The sequence below is a fragment of the Sebastes fasciatus genome, chromosome 11 (genome assembly GCF_043250625.1).
Source record: "Sebastes fasciatus isolate fSebFas1 chromosome 11, fSebFas1.pri, whole genome shotgun sequence".
Taxonomy (NCBI): domain Eukaryota; kingdom Metazoa; phylum Chordata; class Actinopteri; order Perciformes; family Sebastidae; genus Sebastes; species Sebastes fasciatus.
This window is the reverse complement of record NC_133805.1, coordinates 14,624,534-14,651,689: the sequence shown is the minus strand read 5'-3', so window position 1 is coordinate 14,651,689 and position 27,156 is coordinate 14,624,534. Positions and strand designations below refer to the sequence as shown.

The window sequence follows — 27,156 nt, the reverse complement described above, 5'->3', positions numbered from 1 at the left end:
CACACACACACACAGACAGACACAGCTGTCAGGGGGAAAACAAAAGCCACAGCCATGTCAGGTTTTGTGCCATGTTTAAGACTGCAGCGCTAATGATTCATGACACTTCTAACTGAAGAGGAGAAATGAGTCGCTCTGTAATTACTATGGAAATGTGTTCATTTCCCATCAGACACACACACACACACACACACACACACACACACACACTCACACTCATATATGCAGCCATGCACCCGTGGAGACACACACACACACTTACACAGATACACGTCCAGCAGTGATGGGGAAGTGTTTTGAACGTGGGTTTCTACACATGTGTGTGTGTGTGTGTGTGTGTGTGTGTGTGTGTGTGTGTGTGTGTGTGTGTGTGTGTGCGTGTGTGTACACCCCCACGGGATTATCACAGTTGGAGCAGAGGTGTGACCCATGCTCCCATTCCCCATATGCTCTAAACACATGCCCCAGAGCACTGTGTGTGTGTGAGAGTGTGTGTCAAGGGGGTAATGATAGTCCCTTGGTGTTTGACTGGCTTGAGCCCAGCTGATAACCAGGTGGGGCCCAGAGAACATTATGCCCCCTCCTCTTTATCCCCAAATACCAGCAACCAGTCTCTAACCTTATGTGTGTGTGTGTGTGTGTGTGTGTGTGTATTCCCAAGACAGCCTATTGATGTCTGGGTTATACCATGCATTCAGCTGTGTAAAATCAACACACGGATTAAACACCAAATGACTGAGATTTACTGAGCCTAGCGAGACCCCACCTTTCTCCATTTCTGTCTCATTAATGCTTTACTCCATTTCTTTTCCACCCAGTATTCCTCTTTTATTACTTTTGTCTGTTTTAACTCTATCCAACTTCTCCTCTCCCCCTCTTCTTCATTACATCTAGCTCCTTTTCTCCTCTGTCCTCCTCCACTCTGCTTCCTTAAAAGGGGACATATCATGCTCATTTTCAGGTTCATACTTTTTGGGGTTTCTACTAGAACATGTTTACACACTTTTATGTTTAAAAAAAAGACATTATTTTTCACTCTCTGTCTGAAACGCTCCGTTTTAGTGCCTGTCTCTTTAAACTCTCCTCCCAAAAAAGCCCATTCTGCTCTGATTGGCTTACAAGAAAAATATGGTGCACCTTTGCAAAGGTAGTTCTCAATCTGTGGGTGATATATAAAGTGGTGTGGGGATAAGATAAGATAAGATATTCCTTTATTCGTCCCACAGTGGGGAAATTTGAAGATGGATGGCGTATTTTTGTAGGCCAACCCGGAAGTTAGAATCACACGGGTTCCCTCGACCAATGGGATTTTTTTCCATTGGGTTTTGGATTATTATAGAAAATAAGCTCTGTGGCAAACCCACATTTTATGATACTTACACGTTTTATTACGTAAAATAATCTCCGTAAATGAACACCCCTTTTATTATTTTTGAAGTGTGAATACAATCGTCAGAAGTAAAAAGTTAACGTTAGGCTATAAACGAACCACAACAAGGTCGCATGAGCGTGATTATATACAACGAGGCTGTAAAGACGGATGAGTCGGCGTGATGATGTTTATTAGTCTCATTTAGCCATTTGTTAGCAATCGCCTTTTTTAAGACATGAAAGCTTCAATTTATTGTTTATTGAAGTATTTTATATTGTAGAAACAAAACATTAAAATCTCTTAAGCTTGTGCATCTAATTAAAAACCCATTCAAAAAACTCATGGACTTCGAGACGAGGGAACTAGGAAGTGCTAAAATGCTAACTCATGTCCGGGTTTTAGGACTCATTCCTGCATCACTCTATTCTGATGAGCCTTCATGTGACATAGGAAGGGGAGCCAAATCTGACTGGCTTGTTGAATCACATGTTTTCTGATCTAGTCAGCCCAAAAAGAAACTGACTAGGTTGTCTTATTTCACAGTTTGTGGGTTGGTAAGCACTCCAGATATCCAAATGTATGAGCACAAGCACTGAAAAAGTGAGTTTTTCACGATATGTCCCCCCTTTAGATCACGTACAGCCGGTACTGCTGATTCCCAGTCACTCTTGGCTCTGAGCCCAAATCAATTCATCTTCATGATGGACAGACGTACCGACTATCTGTACAACAGTCAGAGGAGAATTTGGCCAAGAGGGAAAAAGAGGAGGGGAGAGGAGGCTGTATTGTTTATGTCGTGTTTAGTACCTCGTTATATGAAACTGCTTTTACATTTTATGTTTTTTGTCCTAAAATGTTTGTGCCGAATTTAAAAGAGCCGTAAATCTCAGAGACAGTGTTATGGGTGATCAGGGCTGTTAAACACTGTTTGAGGCGGATGAAGCTCAACAAAGTGGAAAGAAAATACACTGACACAAACATAATGACACCCCACAAAAACACACACACACACACACACACACACACACTAGCAGCATCCCCCCATTGAGGTCTGTAAAAGAGAGTAAGTTAAACACTTCCTCACAGCTGGACGGCAGGATTGACTTGATCAATTTGTCAATATTTTGTCTTGATCATTGGACTGACCCGCGCTGCAGGGTGTGTGCCTGTGTGCACAGGGGGGGGTGGAAAAAGGGCACAGAGGTGTGTGATGTGTGTGTGTTGTGTGTGTGTGTGTGACGCATGGCAATATTGAAGGCAGTGGTAAACGGCCGGAGGGGTTCACGGATGGGTAAAGAGAGGCATTATGCATAGATCTGACTCTATAGGGACATCTATGACACACTCACACTCACATTCACACAACCTCAGGCATAACAGCTTAGAAGGAACGGTGGAATTGACGGGTAGACGCAGAGAAAAAAGGGAACAGTTTGGGGCTTTGTTTCCTCCAGGCTCGTCTCAGAGGAGTGGGCGTGTTGAGACAAAAGGAAATATCTAGTTGTTCCTACACACAGCTATTGGCTGTGCACAGTGTAGCGCAGGATTCCACTGGAAATATCACAGATTTAATCAAACATCTGTGTGGAATTGCACATATGTGATCTTCTATAGATGTGCCATAAAGCTATATTGGTATCTGTGTGATGAAAAAACAGTCTATACTGTGTCTATAGGTCTATATGTTGGATCATAATCCAGCTGTGCATTTCTTTTTCAGGCACTGTGGATATATCAAAGCCAAGCAGGACCCTGATGAAGAGAAGATGCAGTTCCAACACGGCCGAGGTAAAGACACAAACACGTAAATGTTTGTATGTTTGCTATCAAAAATGTGAATGTTTCAGTTTATCACCTGAAATTCATCACTGTATTCAGTAAAATTATAGCATGAGGCATACAAATGTGTTTTGTTTTTGTTTGTTAAACTGAATGATTTACTTTTAAATGTAAGTTTGTGCTCATCCAAGCATCTCACACACACGTAACTCGTCTGTAAACCGAGCTTCACACCATCCTGCAATGGGTCACATCATTTCCTGTATTTGTGGTTTTACACTCCAGGAGCAAAAGCACTCGAAATTAACAACACCCTGACAATTACTGTTTGTTTATTCACATACAACAGTCATACTTTGCATACCTTCAAATGTATCATGGGAACAGTCAGAGCCACAGAACAACATACAGTCAGTGTACACGTAAGTCTCCAACTTCTCAGATGAATAAACCACATTGTTTCACACTTTCTTGCACAAATGTTTGCTGGCAAAGTGTAGCTCCTTATGGGTTCCTGTTAAAAATTATGAGTCATTTTAACACCGCTGCTAACAAAGTAGTTACGTGTTTAATTATGTAATAATTTGCAATGTCACTCAAACAGAGCACCCACGCTCAGGCTCCCCGTTCAACACGTGTTCACACTGCTGAAATGTCCGAGTAGGAATCAGCGTCGGCTCCTGCAGGAAACCATTTCCCCAGAGAGATCAATACCCTATTAATACTGTTAACTTTCTACAATAAATGGAACGCCATACGCCGAGCAAAAGCTGGCTATATTTCAGTACATTTAGCATTCATATATCTCTCCCCATTTCTCCTCTTTTCCCGCTCATGCAGTCAAGCTGCCAGGCAGCAGGACCTACATCCATCCTCACACTTACGAAGACCCCAACCAGGCTGTCAGGGACTTTGCCAAAGAGATCGATGCTTCCAATATTCGCATAGAGAGAGTCATTGGAGCTGGTGAGTTGGCTGTAAAACAGCAGTAGACTGTTAATGACGCCAAAAACAGTAAAAATTTAACTTGAATTCAAATTACGACTGCCTTTTTTTTTTGTGTGTAGGAGAGTTTGGGGAGGTGTGCAGCGGTCGGCTGCGTGTTCAGGGAAAAAGGGAGATCTACGTGGCCATCAAGAGTCTGAAGGCGGGATACTCTGACAAACAGAGGAGGGACTTCCTGTCTGAGGCCTCCATCATGGGGCAGTTTGACCATCCGAACATCATCAGGCTGGAGGGTGTCGTCACCAGATGTGAGTGATGTATTTGGTTGTGTAACCGTACACTCTATCTATCTGTGAGTGTGTGTGTCTGTCACATAACTGTGTGAGAGGTTTTGGTGATGTAAGTAAGAGCTGACCCTGGATCAGATAAAAGCTCCATTACCATGGTAACACACATGGTGCTGTGCATGTGAACGGCGCCTGTCTGCCTCTCAAACGGCCACTTGTTTACCTCACATGATTGTGTTAGGCAATTAGAGTGAGTGTGTTCATGAGGGTGAGACAGACACAGGCCTGGTTCAACAAGATAGCTGATTCGTTATCGCCGGGCCTCGCTCCCTCAATCACACTCTCTCTCTCTCTGTCCATCTATGCCTCTCTCATCTCATACCTCTCAGTCAGTGTCCATCTAATCTTCTCATTCAATCGCTCCCCACTTCTCTCCTGTCCCTCTAGTCCTCTCTCTCTCTGTCTTTGTCTCCCTCACACCAGAATATGTTGGCTAAATTTGAAAACACATCTCTTTCTCTCAGTTTTGGTCCTATGACCACACTAAAGGCACAACTTGCTCTGCTGAAGGTGTCCTTAGACCCTTGTCCTTGCTGTACCCGGGGTATCTCTGCCTTTATGACCCAACTGTTATCGCAACCGAAATGCAAAGCTTGGTTTGTGTGGTTTGGTTCTCATAAATTCTGAAATGGTCTAACATTGGCAAATGTCAAATATTTATGTGATCATGACCTGCAAAGCCAACTGATGATGGAAATTTAGGAAGATAACTTTCTGTCACCATCGGCCAAATATTACGTTTGAATATTCGTTCTAAAAACGCACATGGTTCGAACTATTCAAATATCGATTTTTGCGCATTATGTCCGTAACACTGTGTCCTAACTGGCTGCGAGCTATGCAGCACCACAACGTTTTGAGCTGGACTTTTGTCGGTCTCCCCGTTTCCATTTATTCCTTTCGCTCGCTTTGAAAGCCTGCAATGGACGAGGCAGGGTTGACCCGTGAAGATGAAATGAGTTCACTACAAAAACCTAAATAAAGTGGCTGCTGGCTGGAGGTATATCGACAGGAGATCGCCTGAAAGTTTCCTACTTGCTGTTGGCTACATTGTCATTTCCAATAAATATCACAATATTAAATGTGCATTCAGCGCACGCGAGGCAGACAGCCACGGTAGTGCTGCTTTTTTTTCACAATCAAATTTTAGTTTTCAAATATCTGTTTTATTCAAATATATATTTGAATTTGGACTATTCGTTGACAGCCCTACAGTATATCTCTTATTTTAAATGTCAAGATAGGCGATCACCAACACAGGCTGTGTCATTGTCATGGAAATCTTTGCAAAAACATGTAAACACGAGCATGGACGCACATCTGACTTTTCAAAATGAGCCATCTTAATGTGGTTCCAGGACTCTTTCCCCTCCTGTTCATGTTCACCTTGTTATGCAGATGTTTGTTAGAGATCTACAGACAAGCAAAAGGAAGAGGGAGAAACAGAATTGTAAACATGCAGGCGGACAAATAAACCTCCGCTTTCCCCCTCGTCTCACTCCCCCTCTCTCTATCCCTGTCACACACACACACACACACACACACACACACACACACACACAGAATCTTGAGTCCATCACACACCGGTGCTCAGTGGCACTTAGGCCAACAATAAAAGAGCAAATGCATATGCATAGGCTTTTATCATGAATATTAATAATTCATAAAGTTAATTGGATGTGTTTTTTAGCCTCATGAATATTCAGCAGCATGCATATTAAGAATGAGAACCACACTGCATTTCTTATTCACTTCCTCTTACTCTGTCACTCTCTCTCTCTCTCTCTTATTGTCTAAATAATGCTCTGTGTTAACTGTGACCTACGGTTAGCAGGGTTGAGGCAGTTTGTAGAAGTACTACAGCAACTAACTAAATCAAATGTGTTTTTTTCTGTATTCTGGCAGGCAGACATGTAATTATGGCACTTCCTTTTCAATGGCACACACCATTCTGATTTAAAATACCAGAATAAATTCAAGAATTACTGCCAAATCCTTGATATTTTCTGGCAGAAGACAATAGCGGAGCCGACTGTGGAACGGTTGGCTCGACAAGCAAGTTAAACATAATAAGGCGCTCTTTACTTTGCTGTGCTCTATGAATATAAAAATATGTTTGTGCGTGTTGTTTTTGCCGTGTGTGCATGTGTAACGAGCGTCTGTCTGCTTCTACACGCGTTTCTTTGTGTCTCTCTTCTCACCTGTCTTCACGGCACATTGAGAAGCTGATAGAGCCCCTCAGAAACAAATCTCACCAGCGGAGCAGTAATTTCACAGGTCACAGCCCAGGGTGCGTATGTGAGAGTGAGGGGGTGAGAGTTGAGATGGGTCAATAATTCCTTCAGGCCTTTTTCTCCAGCACCAGCTGGTCCCTTCACACCGCCCTCAGTCTAATCAGGCAGGCCGACCCTGACTGCTCTGGGCTCAGGTGTGTTGGATTGGTTTGTGTAGGTGTAAGTTGTAGTAGAATCAGCAGTTATAGGAGCACTATTGGTTGGAGTTGTTGTTGTCACAGCTCTGCTGTAGCAGTAATAGAAGTAGCTGTGGTAGTATAAAGCACCAGTAGTAGTTGTAACAATATTAATAGCCGTAGTAGCAGAGTGAGGACATCAGACAGGAAATAAGATTAATGTCCTCATACTAAAATACGCTTATTTGCTTCCTAGTAGGGATGCACTGATCTGACTTTTTCAGTCCCGATACCGGTAGCGATACCTGGGCTTTGGGTATCGGCCGATACCGAGTACCAATTCGAGTACCGTTGTTTCGGAACAAGGTTGATTTTTCTGAGCTTTTGCACTGTGAATAAAGGCATCAACCAATCACGTTGTGCGGAACAGGTTGAGTTGCGTCTATATTTATAAGGACAACACGGAGTCCAAACCAAGACAACAAACTTTATTACTCCTTTCAACCTTGTCAAAGACAGTGAGACCAGATCCACTACCGTCTATTCTTACCTTTCACAATAAAAGCCCTAGACATATAATATTCACAGGCGAGTATTTCGCATTTTCTTTCCGTTTATTCATCACGCCCCCTGATGTGTAAAGATCTTTAGTTAGAGGGCTACAGAAGTGCTGGTAGGCAGTTTTTCTTTTAATCTTTGAACGGAGCCAGGCTTGCTGTTTTACCCCTTTCCCAGTCTTTATGCTAAGCTAAGCTAAACAGCTGCTGTCTGGAGCTTCCTATTTAAAGGAAAGACATGAGATCATCATCTGAGTCAGGGCAAGAAAGAGAATAAGTGCATTTCTTTAAATAGGAAGGAGGGGCATTTTAGAATGATTCATATCGTTAATGGTAGTCTTATAAGTAACAGCAGAGTAGTAGAAGTACTACTAGTAGTAATAGTAATAATGGGGGTAGTGATGGAGGCAGATGTGGCAGCACTGATGGTTGCAGTGGTATTTATTTGAATTTTGCACAGTTGTACTTTGTATTGGGTATGTGCTCATTTTGTCTGTCTGCGTTTTCCTTTTTCATTCATTTCAGTGTGTGTGTGTGTGTGTGTGTGAGTGTGAGTGTGTGTGTGTGTGTGTGTGTACTCTCTCTGCTTAAAACCTCATAAGCCCCCAGCCCCTGCCGTGTGCCACTCTAATAACCTACTCTGCTGTCTGTCACCTGATTGTTGCTATTGTCATGCTAATTAGAGCACCACATGCGGAAAAAGAGAAAAAAATAGATCTTTCTTTTCACTATCTGTCTCCCTACACATCAGGAAAGTGCAGCAATCTGCCCCACCCCACTCCCTCACTCCCTCCCTCCCCCCTCTCCATCTCCTTATCGTCCCTTCATCTCCCCCGTCCCTCATTTTATCCATCCACCCTTTATGTGTTTTACAATCGCTGCAACAATCGGCTCATTTGGAAAACCCTCAATTACCGAGCTCCATCTCATCTGCCCACATCGTACACACACACACGCACACGCACACGCACACGCACACGCACACACACACACACACACGCGCACGCATATAAAAAAAGCTGCCCTACAAAGGTGCTATTAAAACCGGCAAAACCACCCGTCTTTTCCACCCGTCTTCTGTTTGAAGAAACTAGTGATTAGTTTTAACTGTGTGTCTTTGTGCGCCGAACAATACGTGTTTCAATCTTTCCTGTCAGAGTGTTTGAAATTATTCATGTTTTGAACACGTATGCAGATCTGGAGATTGGGGACAAATGAGGAAGAGGAGGGGAAACGTAGGAGAAAAGGTGACGACGGGTGCGGGACGGAGGGAAGGAAGGAAGGAAGGGAGGCGACGGATGGATGAGATAGGACACAAGAGCGAGGAAATGAGAGACGATGGGGCTTGAGAACAAATGAGGGCAACGGGGGGAAGAAGAGAGGAGAGATGGCGAGGAGACAAACGTGAGGAAATGAGAGGAGATGAGAAAGCGAAGAGGGGGGGGGCAGGTGAAGAGAGGGGTGGAGATAAGGTTATTGAGTTTCTGTCTTACTGTTTCTCCGCGCACCCCCGCACCCTCACATGGCGCTTCCCAGAACAGAGATCTGTCCTGTGTTAAAAGCATTGTATCACTTAGTTCAGAGCCTTAACATTAATCAATACAGCAGTTATTTCATTTTCTCGTTTGTACCTTGGGCCGTCTCATTCAATAATGCGGTAATGCGGCCCGCCGGCGCAAACACAGATAGCCTCTCGTAATGTAATTGTCCACATGTATACAGACTGTATCACTTTCATTTACACTCTCACCAGCACACACAGAAGCAGCCTCTCATAATGTCATTTAGCAGATATACTGCATATACGTAGTCTCCATCACTTTGATGCACACACAATTCACAAATTAACACGCACGTGTAAATGACCCTACCGTAGCTCTATCCTGGGGAAAGCAAAGACAACACTTTCACTTAATGAAGAGTGAAAAAAGAAGAGCAAACTCTGCACTGATCGTTCCATAACACACTCCACCTGGCAGAACATCAATACCCAATCTGTACACACACAAACACCAACACACACACACACTGGGAGGTGTTTTCAGCTCCACAGACGGCTGCGTTATTTGTGAGGGCGATGAAAAGGCTATACATTTGAATGAATATGAACGTGATTAGTTAATTATGTGCTTTCAGGAGGAAATTGCGGAGCGCTCGCGAATGTTTGGCGGAGAGGAGCTCCGCGACGAGTTGGAGAGGCTCCGTCCTGCCAGTGTGTGTGTGTGTGTGTGTTTGAAATGTGGATGGCATGCGATGAAGTCGCTGCATGAACTGAAAGGGATTCATTGTATCATCGAGTGTGTGTGTGAGTGTGTGTTTGCGCTGGCACTTGACAAAAAGAGACGGAATGAGCTAATATACAGCTCGAGTGCGTGTGGTCGGTTTTATTGGTAACCTCTGTTATCTTTTAGAGTTGCAAGGATAATTCTGTATGGCAGGTGTCCAGATGATGACTAGTGATAGCAGAGTGTGAGTGTGTTTGTGTGTGTGTGAGTGTATGCCAGGCTCACATGGTTTTCTAAGCCGACACGACAGGATGAATGTGTTTCATTGTGCTTCGCTCTTGACCGCGTCTAACACCGTCGGCCTGGAAGTAATATTCTCCTTCACTGGTAACATACATGGGCTTATACACACACACACACACACACACACACACATCTCACCAGGTGGACAGAAGGGCTGTGAAGAGTCGTACCTCCTCTCTGTCGGGATCAATCCCATCAACTGTTTTATCCGTCGCTGTGACAAACAAAAACACACAAAGGCACACGTATGTCCTCCACCTCTGATCAGAGCTGAAATCCGGCGGTCATCATCGTGCCGCCGCCCCCCCCACCACCATCACCCACTTGCCATGCCCTGAAACCAGCTCTGTCTCTCTCACACACACACACACAAACACACACGCAAACAGAGTGACACACCACACACAACACAGGCCCCGTGTGGAGATAAATGTGACCAGCAGTCCTCACCCCCAGCAGAAGAAAATCCAATTCTCTTTCACTTTTATCCCTGAGACTAATGTTACTGTCAGAGAAGACACCACCACCAGAGACCAGGCGACTCTGTTTGTGTGTGTGTCCCGGCAGTGTGTGTGTGTGTTTGTGTGTGTGTGTGTGTTTGCTGCAGTGAGATAGTGAATTCATTTAAGGTGATGTATTGCTGTCTTTACCTACAATCTCACTGTAGGCCTCGGTGGTGTTGTTCCTGCCTTTCCATGACAAGCTTTTGACCCCTCCTCCTTTCCTTTCCTCTCATCTCATTTCCTCCTCCTCCTTTTCTTTCCTTTCCTCCTCCTCTTCTCTTCTTCCCTCCTCACTTCCCCTTTCTTCCTCCCACCCATCTTTCTTTTCCCTCTTTTAACCCTTTGCTTCTTTTTGCAATTTCCATTACACTTTTTAATCCTTGATTTGTTTTCTAGAAATTTCTTTCCCATTTAACTTTTTGTTTCAATTAATTTCACAATTTCAATTGTTAATTATTTATTGGCATGACTATTGATAAAAAAACAAAACATGAGCCCTTTTCTTGGAAGGAAGACTGGTTGCGTTTGTGATTCCATACTAACATGTTATTTAGTAAACTAAAACAATATGTGAGATTTTTTAGTATGTCCGAAAGTATGAAACCAATAATATGTGAATTATACTATTTCTGATGAAATATTACTGTATGCAAACGCTGGACAGTACGACGGCATAAATATGCATACACAATGCATTACGGTAGTGACGACAACGTTAATAACATGCGTTGACAGACAGCTCTGTAACATCGGTAACGCTTCAGTTCAACTGTAAGTATAAGATTTCACTTTGCTCGGCGTAATATTTTTTCATATTCAGTTACGACTTTGATTCTCACTAATCGTCGTTTTGGTCACATGAGGTTGACACTGGTAACCATGGTTACACGTGACCAGTCGGCAAGGAGGCTCTCAGGAAGTGACAACGTAACTTACAGTTCAGTGTGTCCGAAACAATACATACAGCTGTTTATTCACATTAAATGTTGGGCGATTGTACACATATTGGGTATGTAATGCATAGTACGCGATTTCGGACCAGCCTGGGATTTTTGGGGGTACATTTTTAAAAATTTAATTTCTACTTTTTTCCTATTTTCTGTGTTTTTTAAGAAAACATTGTACAAGATGACTCTCTGTCTCCACTTCTTCAGTTTCCCCTCTCCCTCTCTAGTGCTGTCTTTATCTCTCCCCCAGGTTTTTTCCCAGCATCTCTGAGGTCTGATTGAGGAAATGTGACCTATTCATCACAACTGACATAGTCTGTGTGTTTACAAGCCAAGCCAAGCACACACACACACAAACACACTCATTTGTACTGCACATTGCGTGTTTGTTTGTGATTGGCAAAGCTCGGCTGTAGGGGGGTGGTACCTATAGGGAGAACCCTGTAAAACAGGGACAACTGCTGGTTTTGGTGTGTACATGTGATTGCAGGTACTTTGTTAATCATTTGTAAGCCCCACCAGATGCCATGCAGGGGACCATAGTGCGCGGGGCCTGTCAGTCAACCACCCCTTCATCACACAAACACACACTCATGCAGGTGCATATAGCGATCCAGCCACAAACCCCCCCCCCCCCCCTCCCTTGAGGCTGATTAGTATTCATGAGATCTCAGGAGGCCCCCTTATACACACACACACACCAACACACACATGTTCTGGTGGATTGGTCCATTCTAATTATCTCCTGGCGTTTATGGAGAGGGCTGATTAGAAGCTGTCAGTGTGACTGATGACGACATGCCACGTTATCCCCTGGAGAGAGACAGAGAGGAAGGCCGGCCACAGCTGTGGACGCCGCTACTTCACTGTCCTCGTCTCTTTATAGGTGGTGTCTTTCTTCCTTGTTATTCTGCTCCACTAACAACAGCGTTTTGTTGTGTGCCTCCGTAGGTAAACCAGTGATGATCATAACGGAGTTCATGGAAAACGGATCTCTGGACACTTTTCTCAAGGTGAGTCACGGCTCAGCTGGAAGGAACACGGCGCACACATTTCCTCCAAGGTCAGGGCCACACGTCTTTACAAAGGCCATGTGACAAATGATGTCCCAGCTGCAAAGTGTTTGAAATTGTAGAGTTCATTCCCCCAAATTGCTTCACTGGAGGGCACAGTCTTTTAAAAAATATATAAAAAGGTACATGACTGAAATTGTCTTTCATCTCAAGCTGGAGTATTCAATCTATGAAAAGTTTTACACCAAGGTCTAACAAGTCTGCATTAAAATAAGTGCCATTTCTGCTGATTACAGTTTTTAAACTTGTTTTGCGCCAAATTTTCAGATGTAATCACCACATTAGGAGTGTTTATGAAACACTTTTACAACCTAAAAAAGTGTGCAGCTATGAACGACATATCTCACAATATAAAAAAGGCAACACATCTTTACTAAACGGTACAGTGTACACATATAAGAATAATTGTCATCTGTAATTGTTAGTGCTGTCGAAATTAATACGTTCATTTTTTGCGATTAATTTGAAAAGTTTAACACAGGGACGTAGGATTGACGTATTTTTGTAGGCAAATCAGGAAGTTAGAATCACACTGGTTCCCTCGACAAAAAGCCAATGGGATTTTTCCATTGGGTTTTGGATTATTGCAGAAAATAAGCTCTGTGGCAAACATGCATTTATGATACTTACACTTTTTGTTCAGCAAGATAATCTTGAAAAATGAATACCACTTATATGAATTTTGAAGTGTCAATGCAATCGCTACCGTTAGGCTATAGACTAACTACGCCACGGCTCATTCCTGTAGCACTCTATTACCACAGAAGTAATTCATCTTTGACATATCATCTCAAAGTAAATCACCCTACAGAAACTACAGGGCTTTGCCAATCTACAATACAGCAGTGTGGTATTCGTGGGTGAATATCTGAACCTTATTAGCGCTAGTAGTTATACATGGTGAGAGTCTTTTATGGGGTGAAATGTTGAGTTTAAGTGACAGAACAAACAGTAAAAAGAATCAAAATCACTATTGTCTTAGCTGCAAGAAACATGCACTGAACTTTTTCTTTAGTAAGTATGGACAGAGAAGTGGATGAGAACAGAAACATTCAGACGGATGCGTGGTCTCCCCACGCTTTCATCACATGATGTTTGATACTGGGTCTATGAAATGCACTTAGCGTCTAGAACCCAGAGCAGAAAAACAGCAGCAGACTGCTGACAAATGGGCAATAAAGCAAAGAAAGTGTATTGCTTTGTGAGCAACATTTTGCTCCGTCAGGGGAATACAGAAATGAACAGTTCATTTCAAGTTTAATGTAATACCACAAAAGTCAAGATTGCAACTGAGGAAAACATTGAAAATAACCTCCAAAATGCCAAAGAGATTTAAAAGAAATCAGCTTAATTATGAATGAACAGAGAAATACAGTCAGCAGAAATATTTCTAAAGACATTTATGATGCTGATCAAGTCTCTGAAAATGATCTCCGTTAAGGACGCAGAGTTTAAACTAGTTGAGTATTACAAAATGAAGTCCTGAAAAGCAGATTCTACTCAAGGTTATTGCTGAACCCCTTATCAGTGAGCAGATTTAAAAATCGAAGGAAGTCTGTGGAGGTATTTCTTTGTTATTGAAATTGACATTATGACAAGAGTTAGAGGAGCCTGTCACTCAATATGTCATTACATGAATTGATGTTTTTAAAGAATTACTCCTAAAAGCCTTCCTCTGAAACTCATCACAGATCTGCAGACGAATTAACTCTATTCAGAAAAATCTAAACGTATTTTCTCAAAATTGACAGAAGGTTTTGAAGCATTTCTTAAAACGTCCAATTATATCCACACAAATATGGATCTTTCTGTAATTGCATATGCGGAAGACAAGCAGATCATGTTGTAAATGTTGATAAATGTCTGATTCATGATTTCTGTTCATAAAAAACAAGCGGCAGAAGTAGTAAACGTAGCAGTATTGACTTTGCCGAGAAGCCTTGTATTGGGGTTTTGCACACACACCCAGATGAATAGCTTGCAGCCGTGGTGTGGCTCACATTGAAAGTCCCCCTGATTCATATTCAGAGTTGTTTGTCAGCCAGTAAAATCACTGCAGTGCTCCAAAGCCATTAAGCCTGTGATGATAGGCCCATCGCTAAATAGACAGCAATCCCATCAGCAACGCTGAAGCAAAATGAAATGAAATCTGACAGATAAAAAATGGCCTGAAACACACACACACACACACATACAGTACATGCATGTTGTGTGTTACAGTTTGTATTGTAATGAGGGTCATAAAGTGTGCCCGCAGTGGCTCAATATAATTATGGAATTTTATGGGTTTTACAGCTCATCCGTGCTCCGGGCATCCATATGTGTCTTTAATTATGCTGACCATTTATTAAGCAGTCGTCCCTCGGAAATAACAAAACCACTGGTCTGTCAGAGGAGCTCCTCCTCCCTTAGTCTCCTTGTTTCTACCTACAGTAGCTTTTCTATCCTTTTCCCATAGTAAGTGTCTCCTTTTAAAAGGATAGAACGGGTGTTTTGAAGTGGGGTTGTAAGAGGTCCTTATCCATAGTAGGTGTGTAACTTACAGTAGGTGACGGTCGGCGTGCCCTCAGTTTGGAGAAACAGACAGGAGCACCGACACCGGAGCAAAGCAACACAGAGCTGTGGACAGGACCGGCAGAAAAACTGATTTTAGCCACCTGAAAGAAAGGCTCACCTAAAAAAATTTAAGTGTACGCTATATTTAGAATATTTTCATCGCATTATCTTGCCGTCAGACAACCCTTTCCGACAGGGAACTGACCTGAAGGTGAAGCTTATCTATGCTCTCTCTCTATGACAAAAACAGTATAGATGTGTTTCACTTTCAGTTCAGTTCCATGTGGGAAAATATTCTAAATATAGCGTACACTTAAACGGATATAATTTTTTTTAGGTGAGCCTTTCTTTTAGGTGGCAAAAATATGTTTTTCTGCCGTCCCCGTCCGCAGCACTGTATTGCTTTGCTCTGGTGTCGGTGCTCCTGTCTGTTTCTTGATGCTGGGGGAACACCAGCCGTCATCCACTGTAAGTAATACACCTACTATGGATAACTACCTCATACCACCCCACTTCAAAACACCCGAACTATCCCTTTAAGTTTTCTGGTTAAAAACTTAAGTAATATGCCAGAATATGCCGTACAGTCTCATTTTCCGTCGTCACCTTTCTCATCCGTCTCCTTCATCTCCTTGTCTAACCTCTCTGCCCTGCATTTGTCTCCTCTCTCGTTCCCTGCCCTGCCGACCCTCCCTCCTCCTTCCTGGCAATGCAATGTGGTGGGCAGATTGATAGAGGAAGTCTGTAGGTTTGTTAGACAGTCCAATCAATCAGCATCTCACAAAGCCACCGGCTAATTAACTTACTCCACAGCTGCCGAGGGAGTGAGAGAGAAAGAACGATAGAAGAAGGGGCAGAGTGGGGGTGCACAGATGTAGAAAGATGAAGGAAGATAGATAGATAGATGGAGACCGAGTCAAAGTAATACAGAGTTCTCTCTCTCCGAGACAGTGACTGAGGACAGACGGAGATGGATGGAGAGAACAAAGAGACAGAGGGAAGGAGAGATGATATAAAGGAGAGAGGGTGACTGATAACATGGATGGCTTTTTAACGGGGGCCGTTGGCCCGGGGCAGGAATAATTGGCAGAGGAAGGTGAGCTGGACCGTCATCGATCAACAGGCTCTGCTCTCTGCCAACGACAGCTCAAAACTGAAATCCAGTGAGCTCTGCTTGCACACACGGTCAGTGTTAGAGAGGAAAGTTTTGTCTGCTCTGTCAGATCCAATCCTCTGCGAGCAGGATTTTTTGGTGAATCTCCATTGATCCCTGGGTGGAGAAATTCATCTTTTCCTTGCCACCCTCCAGAGAGAGGTCAAAGCGCAGGGTTAGCGAGAGCTGGAAGAGATTCAGAGTCTTGCTCAGAGACAGAAGCGCGGGTTTATGGCCATTACAGATGCTTGAATCCTGGCTTGAACCTTCACTCCCTGCTGAGGTTGTTGAAGGACTTGACCCTAATCACTATGCCCCCACTGATGCAGCTTAATGTCAGCATTTACACTCTGTGCCGTGTATTAACTCATCACTATTCTCTCTATCCTCTCCCTCCAGAAACATGACGGCCAGTTCACGGTGATCCAGCTGGTCGGCATGCTGCGCGGCATCGCCTCAGGTATGAAGTACCTGTCAGACATGAGCTACGTTCACCGAGACCTGGCAGCTCGAAACATCCTGGTCAACAGCAACCTGGTGTGTAAAGTGTCGGACTTTGGCCTGAGTCGGGTTCTGGAAGACGACCCAGAGGCTGCCTACACCACAAGGGTAAGACACACTCTCGTATGCTGCAGCTGTCATAAACAAATGTTATCTTCAGTTACAGTTCATCCATCCATTGACCTACAGTATACACCGTTAGATTAAGTTCAAAACCTAACACTTGAAATAATTTAAGGTGCGACGTGGAGCAGTTGAGAAAGTCTATGCAAATATCCTCCGACATGGGGGAGTGACAACCCGGAGTGAACCGATCATGCTTCTTTTGATTCCCACAGAAAACAGAACAAGCACTTCAAAACAGGTGTGGGGAAAGCTGATCACTGCAGTAAACAGCTGCTCAATTTATGATGTAACTTTAACAAGCTACTTGAAAATGATGCATGAAAACACTGCTCAGGAAATGAACTACTTTGTTTGTTTTCCAGAATAGAAATGGGAGAAAACAACTGTCCAATTAGAGCTGAATATGTATATTACGCTAAACACTGTAGCCCAGTGTCTGGTATCAGTTACTAAAGTAAGAACTGACCTACGATGACCCCTTCACTACATTTGTAAAAATGTTTCTGTCTCTCTAAGGGCTCTATCTTACACCAACTGCAAGGCAACGCACTGCTAGTTTCAGGCCGAAGCAGTTGTCATTTTCACGCCCAGCGCCCATGTTGTGTCAGTAGCTAATGCACTAGCGCCCATCTGTGCGCCCATGGGCGTATTGGTCTTAAAATGAGGTGTGGTCTGGCGCTTTGTTGGAGCATTGCTATCTTGAGGCAGCAGAAAGCGAATGTGTCATTGACCAACAAAAACCTGGTCTGAAGTCAATGTCGCAGTATTTTCCTGCTATTTAACGGGCGCATTATTCAGATAGTAAGATGTGCCTACATAGGCAGGGTCACATCACGCGTTCACTCTGCTTCTAACACAAACAGGGACGAGCAGCAGCGTTCCTCCTTTTCAGTTAAATAGGTTATCGGTGCATTTGTTCATATGCAGTCAAATGGAGTTGTTGATGGGACAGAGGATTAGGAGACGGCGTATTGGGAGATGGTCTGCTCTCGCACTTTCACTATGCCAGGTGCAGGCGCACATGGCTTTTAAAGGGAATGGGAGAGGACACTCTGATTGGTTTACTTCATATTAGGCCCAAAACACACCTATGATTAATTAAGAGACTAAATACAACCCCTTTGCCCCTTGCACCTTACTTTGCGCCCAGATTATGCACTGTTTAACTAGCAAAAGTAGAGTTGGACACACCCTAAATGCACTTGCTCCATGCATTTTAGACCATGCACTATACTGTAGATCTTTTAAATAGGGCCATAAAACTGTATCACACAGTGTAGTTGGTTTTCTAAACAGTTGAAGATTTGTCTGAGGCCATGCCAGGCAACTGATAACATAAACGTATACTGTTCACAAAATGAAATGCACACATGGGATGACTGCACGCACACATGTTTTTGCCTATATATGGAGAAAAGAAAGAAGGCTTTGGTAACATCGCCATCCTCTCACAGAGCACAGAGAGAACCAAGAAACTCAAACGTCAGTGAGTTAAACCACTGCGGAGTAACTCATCTAAAATGCCCACAAGGAGATGGCATTATTCATATTCATAGGAAGTGTTGGGGATGTTATTTTTAATATGGCATTAGCATTGCCCTGGGAGGAGTGTATCAGCCGCTGACTGCTCTATTGCAATCACACACACACCCCCACTGATGTCAGGAGACCTAGATGGAGAGCTGCAGGCATGAGGCCGAGGCGGAGATGGGGAAGAGACAGAGAGAGAGAGAGAGAGGGAGGAGTGGATATCAAATAAGACTGAGAGAGAGAGAGAGAGACAGAGAGAGAGAGAGAGAGAGAGAGAGAGAATAAGGGAAGGCAGAGGACGGATCCAGTGAGAGCAGTTAAGAGAAAAAAAAAAAAGAGGAAGGGGTAGGGGTGGACTGGGGGTGGTGGTGGAAACAAAAGTACAGCGCCGAGTGACTTGGCAGCTTTGTCTTTTATTTGACTTTGACCAAGCAGAGATGGGGAATGCTAGGTGGTGCAGAGGCAGCTGCCGCATGTTAAAAAGCTGAACTGAGCCCTATAGAGGTACGGTGTGAGTGTGTGTGTGTGTGAGTGTGTTAGACGGAGCGAGAGAGAGAGGGCGTGGGTATCTCACTGCCTATTGTGTCTATACAGTGGGCTTTATGGAAGCCTTTTGATCTGTGCATCAACAACAAAGGCAGGAGCAGCATGGAAGAAGAAAAAAAAACAGCAAAAGGAAGTCAAGTGTTAGAATAAACACCGGAGCAAAAGGAACCCTGTGTTGTGAGCCAATTAGAGAGGAGGCAGCAACATTGCTGCACCAAGCTTCTCCGCAGCGACCATCTTATAATTTGTTTAGTCAGTCCTACTCTTATTTATTAAAGCGCTTAGTCACAAACGTACTAATAAAGCAACCTTTACCTATTTACACCATTACAGCCACTAAGTTCAGGGTGGCATATTCAGTATGACAAGAATGTGTTGACTGTGTTGTGAACCATCTCCAGGGAGGGAAGATCCCCATCAGATGGACGGCTCCGGAGGCCATAGCCTACAGGAAGTTCACCTCAGCCAGCGATGTGTGGAGTTACGGCATCGTCATGTGGGAGGTGATTTCATACGGAGAGAGACCCTACTGGGAGATGTCCAACCAGGATGTGAGTCACAAACACATACATCATGTCTCGGTTACAGTGACTATGTTTCCCTCAATCTTCAGCTCAATTCTTACCTAGAAGAAAGGACTTTTTTTTTTTATTTCCCTCTCTTGTATTGCTCACAGAACCTGATATGTTGCCCTCTCTCTCCCCGCAGGTGATCAAAGCAATAGATGAGGGCTACCGTCTTCCCGCTCCTATGGACTGTCCTGTGGTGTTGCACCAGCTCATGTTGGACTGCTGGGAGAAGGGACGAAGTGAACGGCCAAAGTTTGGACAGATTGTCACAATCCTGGACAAGCTCATCAGAAACCCAGCCAGCCTCAGAGAGCTGGCCAACAGCTCAGCATGGTCAGTGGGAGAAAGCTGTACATTAGAGTTGTGAATTCAACACTTTCACTGACACGCATCTAGTCTTAAGATTAGATTATGGAGCCTACATGCATAGAAGACATAATCATAGCTTTAGATCTACGTTGTAAATCTACCTTGTCAGTTTTTAAAATTGTGGAAAGTAGGTAATGTCATTTTTTTTTTTAGTAATATCCCATTCTTATCTCTTATCCCAGAGAAGTAACATTTGTCAGTGAAAAGGTATGAATATAGTGTTGTGGGATGGCATATCCATGGTCTCACATTTAAAGTTGAGACTCGCTGCCTCCACAATTGTATTGCACACATCCATAGAATATCATTATTTTTTACATTTTACACTTAAGGCATTTAGCTGATGTTCAGAACCAGATCAACATACAGAGCTGTGCAACATAATTTGATTTGTGTCAGTCCCTTTCAAAGAAGACCAAAGACACTCTAAACAGAAAAAATAAGTTCTTCATGCACTAAGTCTGTATTTTTCGTATGCATTTTTTTAATCCGTCATCTGATAAAACGTTGACACCGAGTCCGATGCGTTTTATTATTCTATTCGTTGCGAAAATTCGCAGTACAAGACAAAACTGAATTCATTACGTGGGTGCAATGAATAGCGCTATACCCAAACGGGGCTAATGAATGAATGACTTCAGCAAGAAGCTATTGTTTATCTGCTTAGAGCACAATCACTACTGTCTAATCCTTCCTATATCCTTTGTTTTGCGATCATCCCCGATTCCAAGCTGTTCTAATCACCTGTCACAAACTATCTATAAATTTCTCATCTCTGTATTCTTTTATTTTTTTTCATCGTAAAGTGCTTTGCGCTGGGAAACGAAATCAATGTTTATCAGATGCAATTTTGGATGATGACGTTTGCACAGGCATTGGCTCTTAGTGGTCAAACAACCTGTTTTGGCTTTTGATAGATGTGATTGACACAACGTGAGGTCGTATTCATTTTTTAAACATGTGACAATTTTGGACGAAAAACATAGACTTGGTGTGTAAAGGCCTTTATACACGGGTCATATAGACTATGGCATGGCTTTAACTGAAGCATATACAGCGCAGTATGTAAGTGCAGATGCCATTAGTCCTACATATGCAAGGTATTTACTAAGTTTTCACATGCAAATGAATAAACAAGAGATCATTTATAACAATTTATAGCAATAGGAAGCAAACAAACAAGTCAAAGGGTCCAGCAAGTGAAGCCATGTGCGCTCGTACTGGAGGGGTTAGCGAGGGGATGAATCATTAATCACACTTACCCACTAATGGGTAGGTTAAGTTTAGGGTTTATGTTTTCGTTTCACGGTGGATTTGAGTCTGTCATGCTGCGGTTGTTGCAGAGTTAAAGCTATTCAGTCCAAATGCAGATAGAGCACCATGAATGAGCATTAACTGGCTCCTCAAGTGTGCTGCTGACATTTTTTTATTCTTATGAATGCCCCCTGACGAGAGCTCCAAGGACAAAACAATTGACCTCGGCACCAATCAGAAACTGTTATTTAGCCACTCAACGGGAGAACATTTCATTGAGTTGTGAGTGTGCTTTGTATCCCAGCAGGGAGGAGCCGTCCACCCCAGAGTTCAGTGTGAGCACAGTGGATGAGTGGTTGGAGGCCATCAAGATGGGCCAGTATAAGGAGAACTTTTCCAGTGCTGGATATGTCAGCTTGGACTCAATCCTCTACATCAGTGTCAGGTACAGACGGCTGGTGACTCGTCCCAGTTAAATGAAGCACTCAAAAGGTCAAATTTGTCAGTAAAAGACATACTATATTCCATCAAAAAAGGGGATTTATACAAGTATCTTGGACATAAAACCTCAGCAGCTGCTTGGCATTTGAGAGACACGGTAGATTTTTTTGTGTCATTAATGAATATTTTTGTTTTCTGTCTTCCTTGTAGTGAATTGGCTAAGATGGGTGTGAGTCTTGCCGGCCACCAGAAGAAGATTCTGTCCAGCGTGCAGACCCTGCAGACCCAGGGGACGCACGTCCAAGTATAACAGTTCCCACATAAACACGCACAGAGAGACAGAGCCAAAATGGATGCTCCTGTGAAGAGTTTCCCCCACTGAAATGGAGTTGTAATGGATACTCTATGCTCGGGCCTCCATTGATTTTGAGAGACACACTAAGACGGAGACAACATGGACGCTTGGCTCCTTCACCTTTCTCGCAGTTTCACCATTCTTCCCATCCTCGATGGGCACTACCGGCTTCAGCACTCAAGAGTCCCAGCAACACAGCAGCCACCATTACGGAGCAACAGATGAGAGACACACGTCCAACAAACCAAGACCATTTCACATCATATCAGCTCGACAAAAGAAGAAAAAAAAATATTCTTAACAAAAGAAATGACAAAAAAAACAAATTAGAATATAATTATCATCACTGTCTGTGAGGTGTACAGTTGTTTTTTACTGTCATTTTTGTTTCCGTTTTCACCTTGAAGAGTTTAAAAAGGGTCAGAAGAAATGTATATGTGTAGATATATGTTTATATGGGCTGTGTCCCACAACCGTAGAGATGGACCTAACGTTTGTATTGGTGGTGAGGTTTGTATCGCTCAACCTTAATGGGAGTTATTACCTACAGCAGTACATGTATGGCCCCTTCCATTGTAAACAGAAAGCCAATGAGTGAGCCGAGATTATGAATGACATGAATGTGCGGGGTGAGGGGGAACGGAGAAACTGGACCTTTAGAGATAGAGAGGGAAGTAGATTTTACTAGCTCGTATACGATGGGAATATGATTCATTTAAATAGTGTATTTGACCAGGACAAGGGCTTCCCTAGAGACTGCTGTCAGACACACTTCCATAGCAACTAGACACAGGGCACCTTTGCTAGTCTGCTTGCACTTGTGATGTAACTGAGTGCAAAGAAAACTGCTTAAGCTGCAGTTAGCACAGACACATTTTTACTCTTCCATAACTGACTGTCTATTCCAAACAACATTGTTTACTCAGCTGTTACAGTACGGTGTTGTTGGGAATATTTCAGCCCAAAAAGTTTGCCTTCCCATGTTTCAGGTGTGTTAAGAAAGTTATAGTGTTTCCGTGTAGAGCGATGGTGATGCCGAGGTCATCATAGAGTTGACACTGTTAAGAACGTGTACCTTGTTTTTCCAGTGTTGTGCCATGTACAGTAACCTTGAGATGTTCATTTGGGCAACATACCACCATTCCTACTACACTCCTTGTCCTTTCATCAGTTCATATGGCTGGATGCTAACACAAGGCCAGTCACAGTAATTACAGTGTTTTGTGCTTGATGAAAAGGAGCATTGGTTTTCAGCAAGATGAAATATACGCAGGGTTGGTTTTCAGCTGTGCCACCATGAGAGGGTAAATTTTACTTTAAAAAAAAAAAAAAAGATTATTTGTGTGTCTTGTACTGTCTCACTTACTTGTTATCAGTCATGCCAACCTATTTCAAGCACCCCTAGTTTCAAACCAATACTGATAAGGTAAATCTACAAAACAATGTTTACAGCAAAAAAGCAAATAAATTGGTTTGTTGTTTTTTCTTTATCAGGCGGAAACTGCTGCTTATCACATTAAATACAAGCTTAGATATGATGGGACCCTCTTTGTGTGCACTGCATTAATGGCACTGAACCTGCTTTAGTGTATTCCCAAACCCAGTTTTAATATATGTGGTACTCTATAGGACCAACAGTGGCATAAAGTACAGTATATATGATTGTATCATAGTGTAAAATATGTACAGTGTTGATTTCCAATGTTAGAATGTTTGTAATGATAACGATGATGATGATGACTATGATGTACTTTTATTGTGAAAAAGAGATTTCTGAAGTACTCGTTCAGGGGCGGGTCATACAGGAGAAAAGTGAAGGGAGGTGATTCGTTGGTCTGAACAAAGGAATGTAGCATGGTGCGAAGCTCCAGCTTTGATTGACAGGTGACAGTGACTGCAGTTTCTACCATAGTGTTAGAATGAGTAGAATGGACTTTCCTTATTGATACACTGGCTTAATTTGCATACCACCCATAGACAGTAATTACATGCACTTTTTAAGCCTGCGTCCTCCAACAAAACAACTTGTAAACATGCTCGTTTCGGAGAAGCAAGAAAGGTTGAGATAAGAGACGTCCTCAGATCAAATTTTTCTTCACTGACAAATTAAACATTCGCTAAACCCCTCCCCCCAAGCAGAAAATCGTCCAATCATAGCTTTGCAACGATAACCCGGCACGGCCAGCCTGTCAAGCTTTGCATTTCTCTGCATACTGAAGCGATTTGCATGTACGTATTAAGAGCGTTACTCGGCATTTAAAGAGACTGGATTGTGCTGACTTTTTTTCAGCCTTTCCAAAACACAAAATACAACAGCAAAAGTGTAAGGAATGGATTAAACAGTGTGTTTGTCCGTTCTAATTCAAACTGCAATTGTTAGCATGTTGGGGTTAACTAGCTAACTATCTACAATAGTAATCAAGCACTACTTCCAAGGCCACGGTGCACGGCATTTAATATCTAGGTTATATTTGTTGGTAGGGTTACAGGTTAGGAAAATAAAAGCCCCGTTCACCACTGTGTTGTATTTCTCCACTGAGTTGAAGCTGGCCTTGAAAGCTATCAGAGTTTAGGGTAACGTTCTGTTCTCTATTGGATTTGGAGAAGTTTACACAACGAGCAACTAGGGCTGTGTATTGGCAAAATGATGGCGATATGATACGTATCATGATACAGGGGTTACAATTGAATATATTGAAATGAAGTATTGACTGAGTTCATCTTTGCATGTAAACTCTAAATTAAATCGATAATGTTTTTGAGAATCAACAGAGAACATAATATCGCAATACTCTATATTTTCTTACACACCTACGAGCCACCCAGCCAACATTTACCCAAGATAGTTTTACATTTGCACATTGATTAGTCGTCATACTTAAAGCATTTTCTCGTTATGTTAAAAGTGAACCATGTTGTTTGAAAATCCAAACAAGTATGGAGCCTTTTAACCCTTTCTTACAGGGTTTTCATTTTAAAACAAGTGAGCTGGAAACATTAAAAAGTCAGCAGGAGACATTGTTTTCAACGAACTCATGGAGCTAAAGTTAGCTTAAGTACAGTAGCTTAACTAGCTAGCTACAGCTACTAAAATACACCAGTGACGGTTGTCCTTTTAGCCAGAAAAAATAATGTTCTGGGCTGGAAATGAGAACTCTGCTTTTGTCTTCATCTGTCTGAAATTAAGGACGTAGTGTTGTGAAATGACGAGACGGTAAATCTGCCGCTCTTATTGTTAACTATATTATGTGCCATTCAACAACGGAAAGCTTGACAAGGGGGCGGGGCTTAGTGAACTGTCAGTTGAGGCGGCCTGAGTGGACAGCAGGGGGACAATTTCAACCACTATAAGGCGTTTTACTTGTGCTTTTTCTGCCCTATTGTTTCAAAATAAAATACAAAATACAATTCGGAGAGTCTGAAACTGTCAGTGCATTCTACTCTTGCTAACTCTATGATTTCACTCTAGCGGACTACCCTTGACCGCTGGCCTTTTAGATGCCTTATTTACTGAGCTATTGTTCTTTTCTGTTGCCCTATAGAGGCGATATTAAGAGTAAAGTGTATGTACAGGTAGTATTTATCTGTGTTCTTAAGATGACCTCACATCAACACCCTGGTTTTGTAACATCCCAGAGATCCCCTCCAACAGCACCGTCACTTTGATTTCTCTAAGCAGAACAGAGTCATTTTGTTCTGAAAATATTATAATGAATCTTAAAGCTCCTGCAAAAGCTGATGGAAATTCACAGAATGGTTCTTATTTATTTGAGTCATAAGATACTTGATTATTGATGAGGTTAGCTCACAACTTGACAGGCTACATTTGGTTGCAAAATTATTTTCATGGGCAAAATTCCTCATGCAATGTCAGGATTAGAAAAAGACACTAAATAAATATGGGTGCATTGTGAAATTGTCCACCCTTTTTACAAGCATAATCAACACTCCCACTTTAGAAACTGTTACAAATACAGAGGTCACTCACACACACTAGTCACCCTCAAGGTTAGCTATGTGGGTTGGTTTACTTGATCTCAAATACAGTGTTTGTCCTCCATTCCCCACCAGGTCTGTATTGTAAGTGTTCATGAGTGACTCTCATTCAAGACTTTCAGCTCTCTCTCCCTCTCTCTCTCTCTCCCTCTCTCTCGCTCTCTCTCTCTCCCTCTCTCTCTCTTCCTCTCTCTCCCTTTCTTTGGCCACCGTACAATGCTTATTTGTCCCCCCATGCCAGTTTCCTCAGCGTTGCTTGTTGTAAAGGGTGTAGGCATTCTAATGTCTTTCATGTTGCTGTAATAAATATGCTAATATTTCTAATTTCTCACCTGAAGCCTGCAGTGTCTTTTTCTTTCACACATTCTCTGCCTTTTTTCTTTCTGTCTCACATTTACACAAACACACACACACACACACACACACACACACACACACACACACACACACACCAGTAATATGCTTATCCACCAGCACAACTCCACAGTACAATTACACCGGGACTTGCAGAATATGACGGTATAAAATTCCAACTGCCTTTTACATGAAAGTGTTATGAAGCCCTCGCTTAATTTTTTTTTTTTTTTACTGTGTAACAAAGCCTGAAGGTATTCAATTTTGTTTTGGTGAGCATGTGGTGACCGGTCTTGCAGAAAATCAGTGCATGACTGGGAAAATTCAAGGGTAGCCTCGTTTGTCCCCGGCTCTGTTCTAATGGTGATAGCGGTGGTGAAATTCCCATCATAACATTCTTGAATGGCAAAATATGGCCGTCCTGCAACCACATCTTCATTATCAGCATGTGTGTGTGTGTTCCTTACTGAGCAATAATTCTGTCTCAAGGGAAGGGGAAGGTCAGTGACTCCTGGCCTTGGTTAACCCCTTAATGCACTGGCCCAGTTGCTGTCACTCTATGTTACCGCCATTACACCTCATTTACCCCATCATTTTAGGCTCCATATTCCCCTATCGCTCGCTCTCTCGTCTCTCTTTCTCACACACACACACACACACACGCACACGGCTAGACATACAAAAAATTCAGGGCCTGTTCTCCATTACCTCAGTATCTATCTCCTCCTACTGCCCTCCTCTTAATCTTTGTGCTGGCCTCATGCATGCCCATTTTTCCTCCCCTATCCTATCCACCATCCTCTGCAGACAGACAGAAAGCTTGTGTCTAGTTCTCTGACCTCGACTCCCCCATTATCTCACCTCTCCTTGCTTTTTCCCTCTTCTCATAGCTTTCTAATTCCACCAACCTCCATCCATCTATCCACCCACCCATCCAGCCATCCA

At 42.9% G+C, this 27,156-nt stretch overlaps 1 protein-coding gene across 2 annotated transcripts in view; it reads left to right on the top strand.

The window, feature by feature from the left end:
- LOC141777019 (ephrin type-A receptor 3-like) overlaps positions 1 to 26,188 on the top strand; it is a 98,878-nt gene extending 72,690 nt beyond the window's left edge. Inside the window, exons 11-19 of one of the 2 annotated variants that reach the window (XM_074650937.1) lie at positions 3,093 to 3,160; positions 3,992 to 4,117; positions 4,219 to 4,404; positions 12,340 to 12,401; positions 16,570 to 16,779; positions 19,275 to 19,424; positions 19,582 to 19,775; positions 21,370 to 21,510; positions 21,717 to 26,188. In XM_074650937.1, coding sequence (XP_074507038.1) covers positions 3,093 to 3,160; positions 3,992 to 4,117; positions 4,219 to 4,404; positions 12,340 to 12,401; positions 16,570 to 16,779; positions 19,275 to 19,424; positions 19,582 to 19,775; positions 21,370 to 21,510; positions 21,717 to 21,816 — 1,237 coding nt within the window. In that variant the 3' untranslated portion in view covers positions 21,817 to 26,188. The remainder of the gene's footprint in view (positions 1 to 3,092; positions 3,161 to 3,991; positions 4,118 to 4,218; positions 4,405 to 12,339; positions 12,402 to 16,569; positions 16,780 to 19,274; positions 19,425 to 19,581; positions 19,776 to 21,369; positions 21,511 to 21,716) is intronic. The other variant, XM_074650938.1, reaches the window with a different exon arrangement.
- Positions 26,189 to 27,156: the final 968 nt, after the last annotated feature.